Here is a 12,437-nt window from a genome sequence, read left to right on the forward strand (position 1 = left end):
TTATACTTTCAAAGTTCATATGTCAAATCTAATTTGACATTAGTGATACTATGTGGCATGAGGTTTTAAAGAAAAATCTATATTTTGAAAGCACACATCAAAATGTAAATGTGTTTCTGAAAAGTAATGGTAATATTCCAACTGTTTTGTGACTATTTTGCCTTTTGGAGAAATCATGGATAAAGAATTTAGAAATTTACTTCAGGAAAGAAATAGTCATTCGTGTGTATTATTTCTCTTTAGCAGAAGACAACTGATGTGTCCTTGACCCCCTGAATTGTGCTGTTGTTAGTAGCTTTAACAAGTTCAGAATGGAATCTGATTCTGTTACTTTTATTTTTGCATGTAATTTGGGGGAAAAAAATCATCAAGCCTGTGTATATAGAACAAGAATATGTTTGTTTAGCCTAATATACAGTTATGGTTATAATAATAATGTATGGGATATAAAGAATGTACAGTTATGGTTATTTTGTACGTTATCTCTGCATCATCATACTGATGCATTGCTCTGTTTGAATTGGGGAAGGACATCAACTCTCTCCTTGGGAGTAGCGGTGGGGGGGGGAAATCTGTATTTGGAATAAAATCCTCAGCTAAATCACAGAGGAAGGTGAGAGGAAGGACTGGTAATTGCAGATTCCATGGAGATGAGGCAGTGTGTTGAGAATAACAAAGATCTTTAAAATCTTTTATCTAAGTAGTTGATAAGAGTGTCTGTAAAAGTCATTTTTGAAAAGTAGTTTTTTCACTAGAATAATTAACCCTAAAGATTATATGATAGAATAAGTCATGAAAGAGGTTTTATTCTCTCCAATATAACAGCTGTGTTAACATATTTTAAGAAATCCATGTGAGAAATGTCTTTTAGAAGAGTTTAGAGGAGAATAAGAGTATACTAAGGGCAGAATCTGGAGAGAGGCATTGGAGAAAATGGGGTTGAGCAGCAATTACAACAGATTTGGAACTCCAGAGATGGAACAGCAGCAGGAATATCAGGAAAACAAGATGCTGCTAAGGTTGGGGAGAGAAAATGGTCTGGCTTAGCTTTGCATGGGGTTTAAAAGGTAAGGCTACAGAACACCTTTAGTTAAGATCAAAGCCTTGCATTCTCTCTCACACTTAAGTTGTTTGTAGTTACATAAAGAAGGTAACCCCCTGTTTCTTCTTCAGGGTACTCACTGTGGTAGACAGCCATAAACAGCTTCCCAGAGACCTCTTGCACATCTTGTCAGAAGTAGATGAAGAAGGTGAAGTAGAGTTGAGACTGAGAAGTACAGAGCTGTGACACCCTGTGTTGCGGAGATTCAAGGCTGTGCTGTGGGCAATGGCGTACAGCAGCACATCTCCAGGAACTGGGAGAACTATAAGATATTTTAAAAACACTCTAGCCCCACATGCCCCAATCCAGTTTTAGTCTCTCTTGAAAGCGTTTGACTTTTTTGTGTAATGGACTGTAGAGCTATAAAGGACTATTAAACCAGACCATCTGTATCTCTCTGGCTATTAAATTTAACTCATCTCTCCCCAGTATCTACACTTCAGTTAAACTAAATTTTCCACTCTGAAAATTAAACTATGTGCTGCAAGTAGAGAACCTGAGAGACTGAACTGTCGTCAAGGTCACTGGCACATCAGAGTGTTGGTTAGGTGCAAAGGTGCCCAGAAGACAAACCATGGTGCAGAGTAAAGCAAACCAAAAAACCAACAACCAAACCATAAGTTCTCCACTAGTTTGACCTGTGGAGGTATTTGGTAGCAAGTAGTAGGCAAGGCACCTGAGTCTGGCCTGTGGCCAACCCTGCTAACTCCTCAAGTGCAAGAGTAATGGTTTTCAGATGGCAGCCAGGCTTGTATGCTGTCCTCTCCTGTCACCACTGTGACAGATTACATCCACCTCATCATCTCTGCATAGCTAGTCTTTAACTGGTTGACTTCCTTTCCTTGTTTCTACACTTGTTTATCCTGGTGTAAATTTAGATCTAAATCTAAATTCAGAGGACTCCGAACTGGGTCCTCCTCTTTATGGTTCATTTTTCCAGTTTGTTGAGATAGCTTTGAAGTCCAGTCCTGGTAACCTAGAACTAGCCATTTCTTTCCCCTTGGGGTCAAGTCACCTACAAACCTAATATGTTTCTGTTTTATTGTCTAGAACAGCAATGTGAGTGTTGACTATTACTGTATCCCAGACAATCATGACAGACCCTGCTTAATTAATACTTCGGGGTTTTTTTGTTGGCAATTTTAGCTGTTTAGACTATGTTTTTCTAAATAGCTTTTCACCATATACTAGTTTTATTTAGACACTTTTTCCTAGTGTGACTCTGACATGGCAGGCTCATAAAAAAAACTCCTGCTCAGCTGAAGATAGTTGACATCTGCTGTTTGTTACCTATCTTACTGCAGTGGTAGGAAATTAAATTGGGGTAATTTATTATTGACTGTCCTGTTTCTGGCTAGGATAGAGTTAATTTTCACCTGAGCTGTTAGAGGAATTGGAGGAATTGTATTGCGCTGGTTCTGCGTCTGATGTTGGTATTATTTCTTGAAAGGCTTCAGTAATCGCTGGACTCCTTTTGCTGTCATGGCTGCTTCCTTATTTTCTCTAAGGTTAAAGTGTTTTGATTTGTTTTTTGTTGGTTGGGTGGTTCTTTCAGGTTTTTTTTTGTTTGTTTGGGTTTTTTCTTGTTTTGTTTTGGGTTTTTCTTCTGCTCAACTTTCTTTCCTTTCTCAAGATCACAAAGCTGGTTGCTCTCCTAGTGTCAGTGAGCTCTCACTATGCCCTTCAAGGATTCTTCCTGCAGTATTCCTCTCTGAATTGGAGAAACGAAAGCCTTTAAAACCTCTCATTATCTTAAAATGTGCATAATGGAGGACTCTGGCAAATGTTTTTTAAAAAAAAAAAAAAAAAACAACCTTCACCAGGCTCACCTTTCTAATTTGGTGCTCTGGAGAAGTTCCCCACCTGGTATTGCTGAAGTGATTTTCTCTTTAGTCATGATGCAGAGGATGTCATCTGCTCTAGTGCCTTCTGCAGTTGAAGCTGAAGCTCAGAACAACCAAGATTTTTTTTTTTCTTTTTTCTTTTTTTTTTTCTCCTTAGACTTTCCTTTTCATTTAATATTTGAGATTATCTGCCCCAACTGTCATAAAAATGAAATCATAACTTGATTATGAAATATAATCTTGTTATTTCTCAAGTGACTTGTGCAATTCTAGATGAATGACTCTGTGTGTATGTTGGACAATCAACAGAAAGGCTCACTGTCTTTCTCCCTTTCCATTCCTGTGCGTAGTGACAAGCCTTGCTCCCAATTGCTGCTGCTTCTATTGGCATGTTTATACACACCATGTGTTACCTTCTGTATCTGAGCAGAAATACCTTTCTTCTTTCCTCACAGCAGGAGAAAATGTATGTTCAAATAAGCCTCTCTGAGCTTAGCCCATTTTGATCACGGTATTTGCAGAGAGTGCTATCAGGGCACCGATACCTCACTGTATCCATGGGACTTCTAGGGCATGGGCTGCTGTTTCACAGCCTAACTCTTTTTTTCTGTTTTGCTTGTCTTTGTTAAAATTCTTATCTACTGGCATTGTAGAAAGGAGAATAATTTTTTTTCGGCTTTGATTTTGAATTATAATTTGTTCATTAATCAGTCTTTAACAAATATTAAAATAAAAAATATTCAACTGAATATTTTTAAAGTTGTCAGGGAAAAACATCAAAAGAGACCAAAATAAAGACATTCTTTTGCAATTAACACTCACTCAATTGGTCTTAAATGTCCATAGGAACAAAAAACCACAACCCAAATCCAAAAAACAAACCCGACACATAAAAAAACTGAAAGCTATTTTGTCTACGTGGGCTTTTAAAAATACTTTCACCCACCTCTCCTTAAAAGGCAATCAAACCAAACCAGAAAAAAAAAAAAACGCAGGAAAGAAAAATTGTGTTAGGCTGAAGAACAGCATGGCATACTTGAAGTGCTAGGAATTCCTTCAGAACAGCACAAAATTTATGAAGAGCTGGTCAGGCTTTTAGTGTGCAGGATAGCTATATATCCACTTATCTAAAATTATGAGCCCATGTGACTTTTTGAGATACTTTGCTCTACATTTTGTTCAGTGTATGATGAAATCTGCAAAAATATTATCAAGAGATCACACCAAAGCTAAAATAGTGTTAATTATATGAAACTGGAACTCAGATGAAACTATTAACACAAGTTACTGTCAATAATGAATTGGAATTAAGTAGCAATAATAAATTTATTCAAACAAGCTCTAGATTTCAAAAAGATCTCCATCCATCCATCTGTGTAATTAGTGTCCACTAAAGAGAGTAATCAAATTCAGCAAAATCAGCACTCAAGGCTAGCTGTGAGACAACAATTTTTTTCCTTAAATCTGTAGATATCTCAGTATCAAAAATAAATTTTAATGATTTGAACTTCTTGATAGTGCTAACTACTTTTTCTGGTATGCTCAAGAAAATATTGTTAATAAAACTTTTAAAGGAACTTTTCAAATTAATGGAAGTTCATACATCTTGCTTAATATTTTACATCTCTTAAGTCTCTCTGGGTTCTTTAGCACTCGACTTTCTGAAGACCCTACAGAACATGCTTCTGAGTGCCAGCCCTTTGTGAATCATACATATTCTTGGGCTCACATGCTTACAATAGGACTTACACATTCTCAGAATAACATTTGAGACAGTCTCTGAGATAAAAATAAGCATCTAGCTGGAAAGAGTTGATGAACTCTTCAGCACTCAGTGTTTGAGTGAAGGAACTAAAGAATGTTGACTCAGGGAGTCTCATGAGCAGATTCCGTAGAGATTCAGGAAACACAGCACAGCTTCCTTCTTACATTCCTTGTGTCCATATTAAAAGTTTTAGAAACATTCACAAATCATCAGTTTGTTATTTGACTGGATAGGTCATGATTTTTGGCTTCAAGCTTCCATTGGCAAGATTAGCAGTCTGCTTCCAGTAATTTATGAAGCCTTCTAACAACACTGAGTAATTAATGTAGGCAGTTCCCCTTGTGAGACATAGAAATGGTCCCAGTTGTTTTGGTGTTGGACAGTCTTTTGCTAGTATATCTTTTGAGAAACCATCTTGAGCCAGTACAAAAGTGTAGTGTAAACTGTACTCGTAATTAAAAAAAAATCACAATCCATAAAATAAAAAAAAGTCTTTGATAAATAAATATTTGGATAAGAAACTAAGGTTTTATTTTAAACGGTCCACAGAAAATTCACCTTGCACCTAGATAAAAAGAATATATTGCAAGGATTTTTAGTAATCAACCACTGACAAATCATTCCTTTGCAACATAAAAAAAAATTTTGAATTTGCAAATACTTGTGAAGAAACAACTTCACAATAGTAACTAAGGGAGAAGTCGAATGGATTTTCCTTTTCCCTAGATTTAGTTTAATATTAATGTCTTTAACAATCAAAACAGTATTTTATGAGTTCACTACTTCCTTGCCTAATTATTTTTGGATTTCTTGTTTGCAAGTATCAATTAGCATTGAAACCTGTACTGTGCTCACAATGTAACTATCACTTTAAAAATATTTTTAAAGTAAAGCGTTTGTTTCTAAACAAAATGCCAAGGTGTTAATTTTATGTGAGAAAGAATATGAAATGTCCTTATCTCCTAAACACAAAAGTAATGAATAAACATTTATTTTCAGTGTGTGCTGGATAAGCCCAGGTTGTCAGTTATCTAGATTTGAAAGCTTAGTGCTTGGTAAAGCTCCGTAGACCCTTTTTCAATGATTTTCTGTTACGCAGAAATTTAATTAAGATATAGAAAAACAATTTTTAAAATCTCATCATTATGTTAAAATGCCTAAATAAATATTGACTTGAAGGAACAATCTGAGAGGCTGGCTCTAGCTTTGGGAGCTATAGGGGTCACAGGCACGTGTGTCAGGTCTCTACCCCAAATCTGAGTATTAGATATATAAATTGTCACTTGGAGTACTAGTCTTTATTTGAACTTTGGAGTCTTTCAGTATGTTAGCATTCAATGCTTAGGACATGTGCCAGCAAGGAACTCAAATGCAAAGCAATTATATCTTTTTCTGTACAAAATAGAACCTAAACTTCACAGTCACATGGTGCATTCTTCCCACATACCGCGTGAGCCAGCCTGTCCTTGAGCTGCATAAATGGTAAAACACAGACCTCGTTCTGCAAGGATTTACGTTCTTAACTGTAGGCATCTGAAGTAGGTTGGTTTGAGAGCAAGAAGATAATGAGCATTTTTGTGAAGCTTTCTGTATAAATAGACAATTGGTAGCTTTTGAATTCTCTGTTTGCTGCTTAGATGCAAGGGCTCTCCGTCAAGTCAGGGTACTCATGTGTCTTCTTTGTGTGGTTAGTTAGCAGCTTGACTGGATAGATTTTAAATGTACATTGTTTATAGACTGATTTATTTTTCTGACGTGATAAAATGATTAGCATCTTATTTTTTCTTGGGCATAAAAGTACTTTCTTGCTTAACAATGTGACCTATCTAATGTGTAACAGCAGCCAGGTATTTCTGATGGCAGTAACAGTGTGCTGAAGACATTTACCAATAGCATGCAGAGAGGTCTTCTAGCTTAAGAAAATGCAAGGAGGAAGGCAATCAAGTTCATACATGGAGCTTCTTTACATTTGTTGTAACTTTCTGTAGGTTGATATGTGGCTTCTATTGATTGTTACCTTGGGAAGCAATTGATCATTTCTAGGAGATGCTGATCCAGTTCCATAGGAACTGTGGAAGACTTAACAGAGGATGTTTCAGGTCTTTGATAAGCTTTTTTATCTGTTTAGTGCAGGCTGTGTTTGACTCTAAAAATTAATGAAGGAAAATACATAAATGGCTGTTGCATGTATTAAATAGAGATATCTAGCCTGACTGTATGGGAAGCCAGTTTGCACTGTACATTTTAGATGCAGCCTCTGAAAATAATGGTCTAAGTTTCCTAGTTATGTGACAGAACTGCTTTATTAATTAGCAGCTACATGTTAGGCTCAATTAAGTGCCTAACATGGGCTGACTGACTCTTAGCATTAGACTGTCTGCTTCTTGTCTTACGTAACTGGTGCAAATCTAGTGCATCTGGATTTGAGGAAAACACTAGAAGCACATTCTTTGCTGAATACCAGTAATCTCTGAATACAGTCTGGATGGATTTGGGGAAACGTCTTGGGGTATTTTATCTCCAGTATTCAAGACTCTTTGGAAATCAGCACAACTGGTCATACACGATAACAGACCTTCTCATATTTTGTGCTTGTTTTGGCTTTGCAAGAGAGATGAGGCTGTGATTTCCAGCACTCCTCAGCTTTGCAGGATGTCACTCAAATCACAGTATCCCAGGACTAGCTTTTGGTATGGGTAGTGCTGCTGAAGACGAAGTATTTTAGCGAAAATGATTTTTGAGTCATGTGAATTTTACTTTCCCTTTATTTTGAAGGCATGCGTGTTGTGGATATAAAAACAATGACAGTTTATTAAGTTTTACTCCCTGTACTGAAATTTGATCGAAGACTGCAAAAGACTTCTCATGGATGAAAAAACTCCACACATTTCTGTCTTGTAAAGTGGATTTATGATTGTATCTGTCTGTGTCTAACAGTAAAGTACTTGAGCGGCAGCATGTTAATAGGAAAAAATACTTCATTGCTGGCAGGATACAACTTTTGAATTATTCCCTCAGGAAAAAAGATTTTATAAATATACACTTGTTTCACTCCATTGGTCTTAAGTAAATCATGCATTGTAACTACAAATGCATTTTTAATAATATGCTTTAGGTTGAAATATGTTTTGGTATATTTTAAAAATATATCAGTAATATGCAAAAAATAATGGTATGATATATGTATGTTTTCATAGAGGCTTATGAAACTTATTTATAAGTTTTTCATGTTTTTAAATTTGAAGCATTTAAAAACTGTTTAAAAGCAGCTTAAGCCTGAAAATCAGTTATTTGCTTCTTAGAAAACTTATTTTTTTCCTCTCCATAATGTCTTAAATTTGTCTTGTTTTACTAGTTATTTTTAGTGACTTTTACCAGTGGAGAGAGTACTCTGTATAGGGGTTTTTTTGAATTTTGGTGGGGTTTTTTTTTGAGAAAATATGAATTTCTGGAACTATACTCTTAGACTGTAAGTTTTTGCATTTACCTGTTCATGGATATCTGTAATAGTAGTTTGGTGAAATTATTTTGTGTAATGAAACAAGTAGTCTGTTGTGAGGTATGGCAGTGCAAGCATGGCATAAATGAGTATTAAGAAGCAGCAATGGCATAGGATGATCAAGGAGAAGTTATTTTTAAAAGTATATTTGTAACAGAGTACTGAACTGCAGATATGAAGACCCTAGTGCCAGTGTTGCTGACAAAAAATATTTTTTAAGCACACTTGGGAGTTTTGTTCCTTTATGTTTTAATTTGTATGCTCTGTTCTATGAGGGTTTATGAATATAGATTAACTGACATTTTCCATTGTAAACCCCTTTTTACGGTTGTAGATTCAACCAAAAGTTTGTATGCGAGTGGTCTATTTTGTAGTGATTTTTAATGGAAATTTAAAAATTAAGTAATTTTTCAAGTATGTGAACTTATTTCTCCCCAATTCGTGCATTTTTGCAACTTTTAAACTATTCACCAAACTGTAGACCTATCACTTTCAGTCAATATTTTTAAAATTGATAGCTACCTTTATGCCTTCCCAGCTTTTCATCCATGCTCCAGCTTGGTAGAGCTGTGTTTGCAGTGCAGTTCCTGCTCTCAGCTTCAGAGCAGACAGTGAAAGGACCATGGCCGTGGATGGCCGTGGTGGATGTTGCTGGTCCTTCAGACTTGTTCCTGCTGTGTCAGTCTCACATTTACCCTTCTGTTGAATCTATTCTAGAGTGCATCATTTTCTTATGTCCTTCCCCCTTCACCTGCACCCTTCTTCTTTGTAAAGGAAGTTGTGCTCTGAATTGCACTACCTGGTATTCTTCCTCTTGCAATTCTTGCCTCATCCTTTTCCTCCTTGGAGTGCACAGCTACATCAGTCCTGTATCACAGACAACTGCCAGTGAAGTTCATAATTTTTTGCTACCAACTCAACCTTCTACAGCTGTAATATATTAAGTCTAACTGAGGTTTCCTAGCTTTCCATAAATTCTCCATAAACTCTCTGTGGTGTTATACTCTGCTGCCTTTTCTCCCAAACCCTACCCAGGGTTCCCGTCCTTGGCCTGATGGGCTCATGGCTTCCAGACCACTGTAAGTCACGGTTTTATTTTTGATGTACATAGTATATAGGTTTCTTCCAAGCTAAATGAAAGACCGCAACCTCGTATCTGCTGTTGGCACTGTTTGCGCTATTTGTGTGACTCTTTTGCCTGGTGCTCTATTACCAGCAAAGAATAGTAATTTACCAGCTCCTGTGCGTCTCGGTCTGCACGGTACCTGTCGTCACAGTATTGATCAACTACTTCAGGGATTCTTGAGTGGTTGAGTGTTCTGTCCTTAACTTGTAGCTAAGTGCCTATTTTGTGGAGTATACTCTTGTGTCATCATTAGCTGTGTGTTTGTTATGGAGCTGGGGGGAGGAGGAGGGCCGTGAATGCCATGCATTGGTGTGTGATCTTGGAAGATGCCTTAGCAAAGTCAAAAACAGCTGGAGTGCACAACCAGTTCTGAGGAGCAATTTGTGAAAAAACAGAGGTCCAAATAAATGCGTTATTATGTGGTTTTGGTTTTATATTATTAGACTGTTGTTTGGAATTTTATATAAGTTAATTGGAATCATAATACAGGTTTTATATTTGTTTCATCAAGCTATTGCACATTAAAATTCACGCATAGAGATGTAGTCGTTCATACATCTTCCTCTGTTTGAGAGATTACACATTGCTTTCTATTTGTGTTCTTCCAGGTGACTTGGATTATTACTGGCTGGATCCTGCCACGTGGCACAGCAGGGAGACCTCCCCTATTAGTTCGGTAAGAAGTGGGGAAGAAGAGGTTCAGGAGTACAAATTACAATGTTTACTGAGTCAGTTCAGCATGGATATTTTGTTGCAAAAAATTATTCTAGATGAATTATATGAGAATTTGTTTTAGTAGATCATGGAAATTGAAATCAGGAAGAAATTTTCCTCAAAATGTATACTAATATAATTACCTGAATTTTAACTTGAATTTAATTCTTTTATAGACATTATGTTAGATTTCATTGTACATCACAAAAGCAGCTGTGAGTGTGTTGCTTCTCTGGGAGAGATGAGTGACTGTTTCTATTGACCTGGAGTGGGAAAGGATCATTTGGATTTTTGTTTTATAGTGAGTCCATGTGGTAGAGCTATATAATATGTGTATTATTCTAAAGAACAGAATTTATGAAAAGACTTTTCAGGGTCATGGAATTAAAAAGTAAATCTTTAATTTTATTAATTAAAGGTATGTTTTAAGGTATTATTTAAGGTATGTTTTAAATGTTTAATTGTATTGAGCCTTGAACTGTGCTATAATTTTACCTGCAGACTTAGTGCTGTGTTTTTTTACAGTGGGCATAAATATTTAATGAAGCCAGAGTCCAACAGATATAATAAGAGGAAACTCAAATGCAATATGTCACACATCTGAAGCATGTTTGTATCTACTGTGACATAATGATCCAGAAATTTTATTGGTTTTTAAATGTGCATCTAAATACTGGAAGATGATTGCACTTCTTTAATTCCACTGCTTGGTTTTTTTTAACAGCATCCAGTAACGTGGCAGCCTTCTAAAGAGGGAGATCGCTTAATTGGGCGTGTTATTCTTAACAAGAGAACAACCATGCCAAAAGAATCAGGTGCATTATTGGGGCTAAAAGTAAGTATTACATGGTTTATGTGGTAAATGAAAGAAATTTCCACTGACCTTAAACCAATCTAAAATTAAATCAGAGAACTTTTCAATTATATGGTTATTTGACAAAAACATATTCCTTATTTTTGGTAAGTTTTGAAAGTTATACAGGAAAATTATGAATGTAAATGTGTTTAATCCTTCTACACAGTCTTCCACCTATCCATGGCAAAGGACCTGAACCGTTTTGATTAAAAAATATATGTTTATTCAGCTTCCTGTCTGCAAGAATACAGTGTACCAGTTCAAGAATTTCTCTCTCCCTGTGTATTTTTAACTATAAGGAGCTCCAAAGATGACTGAGTGTCTTCCTCTCCCCAGTGAGAACAACAGAAACAATGCAAAATATGAAACATTCACATCCACTTAGGACTGAGTGTACTTCAGACGGCACTGACACTCAATTGCTCTTTGTCTATAGTTGTCTGATAGTTCAGTCCCTCGCATGTGATAGAGGTGTAAGTTGTCAGTTCTACTCGTCATGGTGGGAACTAAATCAAGAAAGAACCTTGTAAACTTGGTAATGGCATGTCCTGCGTAAGAGCCATTTATCCACCTTGAAGTGAGATAGTGTGGAGTGGGAATACAGAAGAGAAGAACAACTGGGTTTTAGCAGTAGCAAGGTTCTTGTGAACTGTTTCCCATGTTTCATAGTAGTGTATCTAAGTTTTCAGTCTTTGTACCAGTTACATTTTGGGATTTTCATACATTTGGTTTGCAATTTAAACTTAAGAACATGATAGACATCTGTTTGCAAGAAGTACTTTTTCTTGCTTATTTGTTAAGAAACATTGTTTCTGCAACAAATGTAGGTGCTTAGGAAACTGCATAAGATTGATTAGTCAAACACATTAAAAGGAATATAAATTTTATTCAGTGTCAGCTTTACTTCTTTCCAAGTAGATCTGGCCTTTTTATATCTTTAACTTTGTCTGTAAAGCCCAAATTGACAATAGATTTGTTTATGCATATTTTAGGTTTAATTTTAAAATTAATGTGAAAACTGATCTGTCTATATATTTGTGCTTTATATGATGTCTAGTTTGTGGCTTGGAAACTCACAAATTTATGATTAACCAGGTTGTTGGGGGAAAAATGACAGAATTAGGACGACTCGGTGCCTTCATTACCAAAGTGAAGAAAGGTAGCTTGGCTGATGTGGTGGGGCATCTCAGAGCAGGTAAATCAATCAGTTGCATACAAAATACATTGTCTTTTAATTATGACTTTTTGTAATGCAGCTGTTAATTTATATTAATATTTTTAAAAACTGTTTCATTGTGGCAAACAAAAATCATTAGAGTTACTTTACTTTCACTATACTGTCACCTGAAGGATGATGTGCTGCTTACACAATGGACTTTATTAGTGCTGCTTTCAGTGTGAATTGTTACAAATAAAAATGGAAAACAACCCAAGAAAATTATCTTAAAATATTTCGTTTATATAAGATGTATATACTGCACTTACAAATAAGTGACTGTGCTCTTGGCACTTTTCAAGCTTCTAAATGAAG

The 12,437-nt window shown here is 36.0% G+C and overlaps 1 protein-coding gene across 34 annotated transcripts in view; it reads left to right on the forward strand.

Moving 5' to 3' along the window:
• RIMS1 (regulating synaptic membrane exocytosis 1) overlaps positions 1-12,437 on the forward strand; it is a 338,013-nt gene that overhangs the window by 177,163 nt on the left and 148,413 nt on the right. For all 34 annotated transcript variants that reach the window (XM_086745687.1, XM_086745652.1, XM_086745655.1 and 31 more), the window contains 3 exons: positions 9,945-10,012; positions 10,775-10,885; positions 12,002-12,101. In XM_086745687.1, coding sequence (XP_086601813.1) covers positions 9,945-10,012; positions 10,775-10,885; positions 12,002-12,101 — 279 coding nt within the window. The remainder of the gene's footprint in view (positions 1-9,944; positions 10,013-10,774; positions 10,886-12,001; positions 12,102-12,437) is intronic.

Source organism: Chlamydotis macqueenii, chromosome 3 (assembly GCF_036417535.1).
Source record: "Chlamydotis macqueenii isolate bChlMac1 chromosome 3, bChlMac1.mat, whole genome shotgun sequence".
NCBI classification, from domain to species: Eukaryota; Metazoa; Chordata; class Aves; order Otidiformes; family Otididae; genus Chlamydotis; species Chlamydotis macqueenii.